This window comes from Salvelinus namaycush, chromosome 27 (assembly GCF_016432855.1).
Source record: "Salvelinus namaycush isolate Seneca chromosome 27, SaNama_1.0, whole genome shotgun sequence".
NCBI lineage: Eukaryota > Metazoa > Chordata > Actinopteri > Salmoniformes > Salmonidae > Salvelinus > Salvelinus namaycush.
The window spans coordinates 2,748,719-2,758,684 of NC_052333.1; the positions used below are offsets into that span (position 1 = coordinate 2,748,719).

General features: G+C 45.0%; 1 protein-coding gene across 1 annotated transcript; it reads right to left on the reverse strand.

Moving 5' to 3' along the window:
- Window positions 1–687: 687 nt before the first annotated feature.
- On the reverse strand, window positions 688–3,453 carry LOC120022618 (MARCKS-related protein 1-B-like). The gene is made up of 2 exons (XM_038966592.1): window positions 3,207–3,453; window positions 688–2,065 (listed from the first exon to the last, which is right to left on the reverse strand). The coding sequence occupies exons 1-2, from the start codon at window positions 3,285–3,287 to the stop codon at window positions 1,544–1,546; spliced, it is 603 nt and encodes a 200-aa protein (XP_038822520.1). The 5' UTR covers window positions 3,288–3,453; the 3' UTR covers window positions 688–1,543.
- Window positions 3,454–9,966: the final 6,513 nt, after the last annotated feature.

Here is a 9,966-nt window from a genome sequence, read left to right on the forward strand (position 1 = left end):
ATGTTAAAGATTTGAGGAAGTACAGTATATAAGCCCTAAGTAATGACTTCTTGAGAGGTGCTGTCCCTACAGGCGCTACAGAGGTCCCAGGGATAATGTGGGTGCAAGCAAGGGTCAGGTCATTGGCTGTCGTCCAATTCTCTACCCATCTCCAGAAGTATGCACTTGTTCTGTTCACTACATCTTAGAAATCTAAAAAAAACATTGGATTGACGGAGGCGTGGGCTAGTGGGAGTTTTCCACCCTGTTTCTTACAGTCCGCAGTAGTCTCTCCACTCCGTCAGCGCTTACCGATACTTAGTAGCCGTCGTCCAAAATGATGACAAATTAGGTATGGTCCACTCGTTGTCACAGTTGTGAATATCTATGTATGATATGGTTGTAGGGACACACACACCAGTGGTTTTACTACTATGTGTGATTGATGACACGTGTAATTGGTCAGGTTTTTCAAGAATGCGAGGTTCTCTCTGCTGTAGACTATGACAAGTCTGAAACACACCAATGTGTTCTTATAAGAATCACATTCTTAACTTATTGATTCTTAGAATTGGAAAGCACCTTGTAGCTAGAGGAACGTTTCTCTACCACTAGAAAACAGTTGTGTTGTTTACCCCAGCCAACACACTACTACTAATCACCCTTCCCACCTAAAAAATAACAATCTCCATACAAATAGGGTATTGGTAACCAACATTTATTTACCATTGTCAACTTTACAATAAAACCATAACATCTGTCAACATTAGCCTAATAAAGAACAGTATCAGTCCCAATGTATTTAGAGACATGAAAGTAGAGTCAGGCTTACACACACCAGACAGATCAACAACCCTGCTTCCTTTTAAAACGGCAACACTGAACATAGCAAACTCAAGAGCCCCCCCCCCCCCCCCCTTTAAGATAAAAATCTAAAGTTGCTTCTTATGTTTCTTCTTTCAAAACAAACAAAACACAGCTTCTCTGAATCTTTAAAATGGTTCTCTAAAAGGTACACCACAAAATACTTCAAATTTGGGGTTAAAATATATGAATGTACAAAGTTGGCAAGTCTCTTTTTTTTCAATTTCTGATCTCTTCTTCTTGTTTTTTTATTTTATTTTTATTAATAGTCATTTCATGTGGTGGTTGGGTTGGTGTCCTGTCCTATCCAGTTCATTCCTACATGTGGACGGCATCTATTTTTTGAGTCGGGTGTTTTGGGGAAAAGACAGGTCAACTCGACTCCCATCCATAACTGTGTCTTCCAACTTTGTTGTCCAATAAATCCCATTGTTCCATAGCAACCAGCACATAATACTACCAGGTTGACCCTGTCTCGCCGTAACCAGGGAAGTGAACTAGTGAATCTAGTCTGTCATCTTGTTACAATGACAAAAGTGACACAATGGAGTCTCACATAAATGTGTATATATTTACATATACATATATCCATACATATGTATACATATACACATATATAGAAATATATATTTATAACTATTTTCTCTCTCTCTCTTGAAAAACAGTCCACACAAGTCCTTTGTTGTCGGTAAAGATACAATCACTCTGCATTCTGTTGGGAGGGGGCCTCTGCCGCGGGGGTCGAGCTGGTCTCCTCTGTTGGTTTGGTGGGCTCTGGTGCAGGTGCAGCAGCCTCCTTTACCTCCTCCTCCTTAGGTTCCTCCTCTGCTTTAGCCTGCACCTCCTCGGCCTTAGGGGCTTCTGCAGCAGCCGCCACAACCTCCTCCTTCCCCTCCTCTGCTTTCATCTCCTCCGTAGCCACAGCAGCTCCGTTCTCTGCAGGTTTCTCCTCAGCGGAAGCGGCCGCCTCCTCCTCCTTCTTGGTCTTCTTCAGTTTCAGGCCCTTGAAGTTGAAAGATTTCTTCAGGAAGAAATTCTTCTTCTTCTTGGAGATACCCTTGGCAGCGGCCTCACCTTCTGGTTTGGCGGCCTCACCATCGGCGGCGGGCGCTGGCTCGATGGCGTCCCCTCCGGCACCCGCTTCAGGCTCCTTGGCGTCGGCAGAACCATTTGGAGTGGCCGTGTCTGTGGCGTCACCATTGGACTTGACATGGCCATTCTCCTAGAGAAGGGAAAGATTAAGGAACCAAATAAGACATATGGTAGAAAAAAAAAATCATTTCAATCAATAAAGAAAATGCAATTTACATGAGAAGTTTACACTGTAACAAAAAACAACCATCATAACATTTAGATTTATAGCGATGTTTCATCAAAACGTCGTGCTCATCAACAAACCAGTGTGTTGCGTCAAAAGGCGACGCCTTGTAGTGCAACCAGAAAACGACAGGCGGCGACAGTGACACGCAGACCGAGCATGTGGTCCATAGCTCTCCCACTAGACACCACACAGACGGAGCCATCTCTTTCAACAAAGACTTGAACCAATCGATGAAAGAAAAAAAAATGTAGTAATACTGCCAATGAACCCGATGATCAATTGACAAAATACTGGTTATACTGTGTAATTTTGTGAGGTGAAAATAATATTTTATGTCGATTGTGTATGTTTATCTATAAAATAACGTTTACAGTCACTGATCGAGACATGTCTAGACTCGCCGGTTTCCGAGGGGGCTGCATAAATTAAATTGACAACTGCCGAAACCCTCCTTTTCAATCCATAATTCACCAATTGGCTCTCATATCTTATGCATGAGGGGTAGCTTGCCTACGTGCACCCATGCCTTTCTAAACCCCCCCTCGTGGCATTTGATATGGAACTTGTATCAAATACACGGACTTGGAACGGGAACGCATACGAGTTAGCTATTACGGCTAGCTAAAACCTCGATTAGCTAGCTAATTTACCTGTGGTCCCTGTTCTCGTTCCAAAACCCGAATAGCTAATTAGCTATCTAATTTGGGTTTTGTTTTTTTTGCCCAAAATTATCTTCAAACAGCAGATCGTGGCATTAGCAGCAAACACGTTTGGATTTGATCCTCCCGCGTCTGAATGAAGTGTCCGTAGTTATCATCACTGGACACCATGTTAGCTTAGCAAGCCAACCAACTGTGTACTTATCACTCTAACTGAACCAAGGTGCACATTTACCCCCCCCCCAAAAAATCTGAACAGACAAACCACACCTTCAAATTAATTGCAACTTAATAATAAAAACAGAACATCCTTTCTAAGATACGTTTAGTTAGTTCGGTGAAGGGTGTGTCGTGTGGTCCAGGGATGAGAGAGCGTTACATACCTGTCCATTAGTTTTGACGGTGGCGACATCGGCAGCATTCGCCTCCACAGCTACCCCTCCCTTGGACGCTTGGGAACCCATCGTTATTCGGTGTTTTTCAAAGAGAATTAAACCAAAAAGTTGTCTCAATTTAATCCAGCTCCCGGGCAGTGGTAATGGATCCAATAGCAAAATTAGATATTTTGTGGGGGGGGGTCCTTGCTAGTTTCCTTGGCGTTTTCTCCAGAGTTGAACCTCTCACTCCCGTAGAAACATACCCACTAGATTCGACACTGGTTGAACGCGTAGCATGAAGATAGACCAAGATACCACCCACGGGCGTGGTCACACGACCATATCCAATCAACAGCAGTTTAGGAGTTTTCTCCGCCCTTTTCAGAAGACCCCCAACATTCTGGTCTCCACTAGTTACCACAGCCACAAAGTCATGATTATGGCTAAACCACAGCCTATTTCTTTCATTTCTCTTCATAAAATCTGATTTTAAACCTAACCCTGACATTAACCCTAACCACACTGCTAACGTTATTCCTAACCTTAAGACCTAAAGCTATTTTTTGTTTTCATAAATGTTTTAAATTAAGAAATAGACAATTTTGACTTTGTGTGTTTGTGGTAAATAGTGACAACCAACACAACATTCTCTCTCCCTCATCATATTCCGCAATTGGACAGGCTTGAGCTACTGAATGGCGATAATTGTTCACGTTTGAAAGTTTAACTCGATAATACTAACCATTTAAACCATGATACCAGTTTAAAGTGTTGTGTAGAATAGTGGCAAAGTAAGTTTTAGTCGCGTACATTTCTTTGTGAACTAGTCGTTAACGTCTTGCCACTTTGCCGAATAGATCGAACGACTTGACTACAGTGACATCTCACGAGGTTTGTCTGTTACCCTGACAACAACAACTACATATCACCACAACAACGTGTGGACGTGACCATCACGCACATTCCAACCGTTTATCCACACAAACATACACTCTACCGCTGTTTAGACAACGTATATATTCAGCCCATATATCCATGCTGTGCTCAAGACTTCCACTTCCAATCACCTTTTAAAGATCGCATGATTAATGCACATTTTTTACTAATAGCACTGAATTAATTGTAGCGCTGATGTCACGGGGTATACAATGGAAAACACAACCATATCATTATCTACTACCTGATTAACATTGACCTGTGTAATCCATCAGACACATGCCTGCCTGATGTGGTGGCCTATGGGGTACCTGATTCAAACCCTGCTCCTGGTCGCCTCACCTATAGACGGTAGGCTGTTACATTATGACACCATTTTTTCACGCAAGACTCATTCTGAAGAGAGAATAAGAAGAGCAGAGAGGTAGCTTGGACTCCCCCCTCCCTCTCCTTTCTCTCCATGACATAAAGTCTCCACTGTCTGGCTGTAGAATGAGTGGCATGCCAAGTCACCTACTGCAAATGAGTAATTTCTCACATCTATTTCTGAGAATGGGCTGAGCCAGGCAGAAACACCATCAGGGGTTAAATAATGATAGCTGGAGCGCTGCATGTGTGTCAGGTGAGGTCGGAGAGGAGGAGAAGACGAGGAGAAGGAGAACTCTTGATTTCCATTAGTAACTAGTAATAACTACCTGTAATATTGGAAATGAAACTGTAACTGCAGATGTCTCTCTGTTCCTGTACCTTGTGTAGCTCGATTCTCTGCGGGGGTGTTTTGTGTGGTGGTGGTGATGATGATGGTGATGAAGAGGATTGGCATCACGGGACATAATATTGTCATCACTGTGTCAGGCCCAGTCTTTTTATGTGTGTGTGTTTGTGTATGTGAAAGGGCATCTTTGTCATGGGACCACAGTGCATGTCAGGGGGTGGAAGGCACAGAAATGCAATCCTCCACAGATAAGCATACATTACATTATATTACACACACACAGAGATTTGGAGAAAGACAGAAAGAGAGAGAGAGCAATCAGCTGTTTGTCTGTTTGTGTCAGGAACAGCGTGTGTTGGAATCCAGAGAGAGGGGGGAGAGAGGGGAGGGAGATAGGGAGAGAGAGACAAAGAGGAGGGAGATGGAGAGAAAGACAGAGACAGAGAGGAGGGAGATGGAGAGAAAGAGAGAGAGAGAGAGGGAGGGAGATGGAGAGAAAGAGAGAGAGAGAGATGGAGAGGAGGGAGATGGAGAGAAAGAGAGAGAGATGGAAAAGTGTGGTAGAGGAGAAGAAGATAGAAAGATGGGGGATGAGAGAGATATATAAAGAAAGAGGGAAGTGAAAAGGGTGAGAAGAAAAATAGGTACATGAGGGAAGAGAAGAGGTACATGAGGGAAGGAAGAAAAAATATGAGGGAGGAGAAGAGAGACAAAGATGAGGGCTAGAGAAGAGAGAGCGAGATGAGGGAAAAGAAGAGAGCGAGATGTGAGGGAAGAGAAGAGAGAGAGATGTGAGGGAAGAGAAGAGAGAGAGAGAGAGATGAGGGAAGAGAAGAGAGAGAGAGAGATGAGGGAAGAGAAGAGAGAGAGAGAGATGAGGGAAGAGAAGAGAGAGAGAGAGATGAGGGAAGAGAAGAGAGAGAGAGAGATGAGGAAGAAGAAGAGAGATATGAGGAAGAAGAGAGAGAGAGAGAGAGATGAGGAAGAAGAAGAGAGAGAGAGAGAGAGAGAGAGAGAGAGAGGAGAGAAGAGAGAGAGAGAAGAGAGAGAGAGAGAAGAGAAGAGAGAGAGAGAGAGAGAGAGAGAGAGGGAGGGAGATGGAGAGAAAGAGAGAGAGAGAGGGAGGGAGATGGGAGAGAGAAAGAGAGAGAGATGGAGAGAGATGGAAAAGTGTGGTAGAGGAGAAGAAGATAGAAAGATGGGGGATGAGAGAGATATATAAAGAAAGAGGGAAGTGAAAAGGGTGAGAAGAAAAATAGGTACATGAGGGAAGAGAAGAGGTACATGAGGGAAGAGAAGAAAAATATGAGGGAGGAGAAGAGAGACAAAGATGAGGGCTAGAGAAGAGAGAGCGAGATGAGGGAAAAGAAGAGAGCGAGATGTGAGGGAAGAGAAGAGAGAGAGAGAGAGAGAGAGAGATGAGGGGAGAGAAGGAGAGAGAGAGAGAGATGAGGGAAGAGAAGAGAGAGAGAGAGTGAGGAAGAGAAGAGAAGAGAGAGATGAGGGAAGAGAAGAGAGAGAGAGAGATGAGGGAAGAGAAGAGAGAGAGAGAGATGAGGGAAGAGAAGAGAGAGAGAGAGATGAGGGAAGAGAAGAGAGAGAGAGAGATGAGGGAAGAGAAGAGAGAGAGAGAGGAGAGAGAGAGAGAGAGAGAGAGAGAGAGAGAGAGAGAGAGAGAGAGAGGAGAGAGAGAGAGAGAGGAGGGGGGAGGGAGATGGAGAGAAAGAGAGAGAGAGAGGGAGGGAGATGGAGAGAGAGAAAGAGAGAGAGATAGAGAGAGATGGAAAAGTGTGGTAGGGAGAAGAAGATAGAAAGATGGGGGATGGAGAGATATATAAAGAAAGAGGGAAGTGAAAAGGGTGAGAAGAAAAATAGGTACATGAGGGAAGAGAGAGGTACATGAGGGAAGAGAAGAAAAATATGAGGGAGGAGAAGAGAGACAAAGATGAGGGCTAGAAGAGAGAGCGAGATGAGGGAAGGAAGAGAGAGAGATGTGAGGGAGAGAAGAGAGAGGAGAGAGAGAGAGAGATGAGGGAAGAGAAGAGAGAGAGAGAGAGAGAGAGGGAAAGAGAAGAGAGAGAGAGAGATGAGGGAAGAGAAGAGGAGAGAGAGATGAGGGAAGAGAAGAGAGAGAGAGAGATGAGGGAAGAGAAGAGAGAGGAGAGATGAGGGAAGAGAAGAGAGAGAGAGAGATGAGGGAAGAGAAGAGAGAGAGAGAGATGAGGGAAGAGAAGAGAGAGAGAGAGAGAGAGAGAGAGAGAGAGAGAGAGAGAGAAGAGAAGAGAGAGAGAGAGAGAGAGGGAGGGAGATGGAGAGAAAGAGAGAGAGAGGGAGGGAGATGGAGAGAGAGAAAGAGAAAGAGAGAGAGATGGAGAGAGATGGAAAAGTGTGGTAGAGGAGAAGAAGATAGAAAGATGGGGGATGAGAGAGATATATAAAGAAAGAGGGAAGTGAAAAGGGTGAGAAGAAAAATAGGTACATGAGGGAAGAGAAGAGGTACATGAGGGAAGAGAAGAGAGAGAGAGAGATGTGAGGGAAGAGAAGAAGAGAGAGAGAGAGATGAGGGAAGAGAAGAGAGAGAGAGAGAGATGAGGGAAGAGAAGAGAGAGAGAGAGAGATGAGGAAGAGAGAGAGAGAGAGAGAGATGAGGGAAGAGAGAGAGAGAGAGAGGATGAGGGAAGAGAAGAGAGAGAGAGAGAGAGATGAGGGAAGAGAAGAGAGAGAGAGAGAGATGAGGGAAGGAAGAGAGAGAGAGAGAGATGAGGGAAGAGAAGAGAGAGAGAGAGAGATGAGGGAAGAGAAGAGAGAGAGAGAGAGATGAGGGAAGAGAAGAGAGAGAGAGGAGATGAGGAAGAGAAGAGAGAGAGAGAGAGATGAGGGAAGAGAAGAGAAGAGAGAGAGATGAGGGAAGAGAGAGAGAGAGAGAGAGAGATGAGGGAAGAGAAGAGAGAGAGAGAGAGAGAGATGAGGGAAGAGAAGAGAGAGAGAGAGAGAGGGGAAGAGAAGAGAGAGAGAGAGATGAGGGAAGAGAAGAGAGAGAGAGAGATGAGGGAAGAGAAGAGAGAGAGAGATGAGGGAAGAGAAGAGAGAGAGAGAGAGATGAGGGAAGAGAAGAGAGAGAGAGAGATGAGGAGAGAAGAGAGAGAGAGAGATGAGGGAAGAGAAGAGAGAGAGAGAGATGAGGGAAGAGAAGAGAGAGAGAGAGATGAGGAAGAAGAAGAGAGATATGAGGAAGAAGAAGAGAGAGAGAGAGAGATGAGGAAGAGAGAGAGAGAGAGAGATGGGGAGAGAAGAGAGAGAGAGAGATGAGGGAAGAGAAGAGAGAGAGAGATGAGGGAAGAGAAGAGAGAGAGAGAGATGAGGGAAGAGAAGAGAGAGATGAGGGAAGAGAAAAGAGAGATGAGGGAAGAGAAAAGAGAGATGAGGGAAGAGAAGAGAGAGATGAGGGAAGAGAAGAGAGAGAGATATAAGGGAAGAGAAGAGAGAGAAATAAGGGAAGAGAAAGAGAGAGAGAGATGAGGGAAGAGAAGAGAGAGAGAGATGAGGGAAGAGAAGAGAGAGAGATATGAGGGAGGAGAAGAGAGACAGAGATGAGGGCTAGAGAAGAGAGAGAGATATGTGGGAAGAGAAGAGAGACAGATATGAGGGAAAAGAAGAGAGAGAGAGATGAGGGAAAAGAAGAGAGAGAGAGATGAAGATAACGGTGCTCTTCAGATGATCTGGCATTCCACATGTGAAAGGAATGGACTGGACATGGTGATGGACATGGTAATGGACATGGTAATGGACATGGTGATGGACATGGTGATGGACATGGTGATGGACATAATGATGGACATGGTAATGGACATGGTAATGGACATGGTGATGGACATGGTAATGGACATGATGATGGAGATGGTGATGGAGATGGTGATGGAGATGGTGATGGAGATGATGATGGAGCTGGTGATGGAGCTGGTGATGGACATGGTAATGGACATGATGATGGACATGGTGATGGACATGGTGATGGACATGGTGATGGACATGGTGATTGACATGGCGACGGACATGGTGATGGACATAATGATGGACATGGTGATGGACATGGTGATGGACATGGTGATGGACATGGTGATGGACATAATGATGGACATGGTAATGGACATAATGATGGAGATGGTGATGGACATGGTAATGGACATGGTGATGGACATAATGATGGACATGGTAATGGACATAATGATGGAGATGGTGATGGACATGGTAATGGACATGGTGATGGACATGGTAATGGACATGGTGATGGACATGGTAATGGACATGATGATGGAGATGGTGATGGAGATGATGATGGAGCTGGTGATGGAGCTGGTGATGGACATGGTGATGGACATGGTGATGGACATGGTGATGGACATGGTGATGGATATGGTGATGGATATGGTGATGGACATGGTAATGGACATGGTGATGGACATGGTGATGGACATGGTGATGGACATGGTGATGGACATGGTAATGGAGCTGGTGGTGGTTGTGTGATAGCTGGGGAGGAGGGGGGGCTTATTCAAATGTTGACATTGGTGGCCAGTTGAGGATAAGGGTAAGGGGTTAGGTTAGAACAGGACAAGGGTGAAGGGTTAGGTTAGAACAGGACAAGGGTGAAGGGTTAGGTTAGAACAGGACAGAGTGAAGGGTTAGGTTAGAACAGGACAGGACAGGGGTGAAGGGTTAGGTTAGAACAGGACAGAGTGAAGGGTTAGGTTAGAACATGACAGGATGAAGGGTTAGGTTAGAACAGGACAGAGTGAAGGGTTAGGTTAGAACAGGACAGGGGTGAAGGGTTAGGTTAGAACAGGACAGAATGAAGGGTTAGGTTAGAACAGGACAGGGGTGAAGGGTTAGGTTAGAACAGGACAGAGTGAAGGGTTAGGTTAGAACAGGACTGGGGTGAAGGGTTAGGTTAGAACAGGACAGAGTGAAGGGTTAGGTTAGAACAGGACAGGGGTAAAGGGTTAGGGATTACAACAGGACAGGACAGGGGTAAAGGGTTAGGTTAGAACAGGACAGAGTGAAGGGTTAGGTTAGAACAGGACAGAGTGAAGGGTTAGGTTAGAACAGGACAGAGTG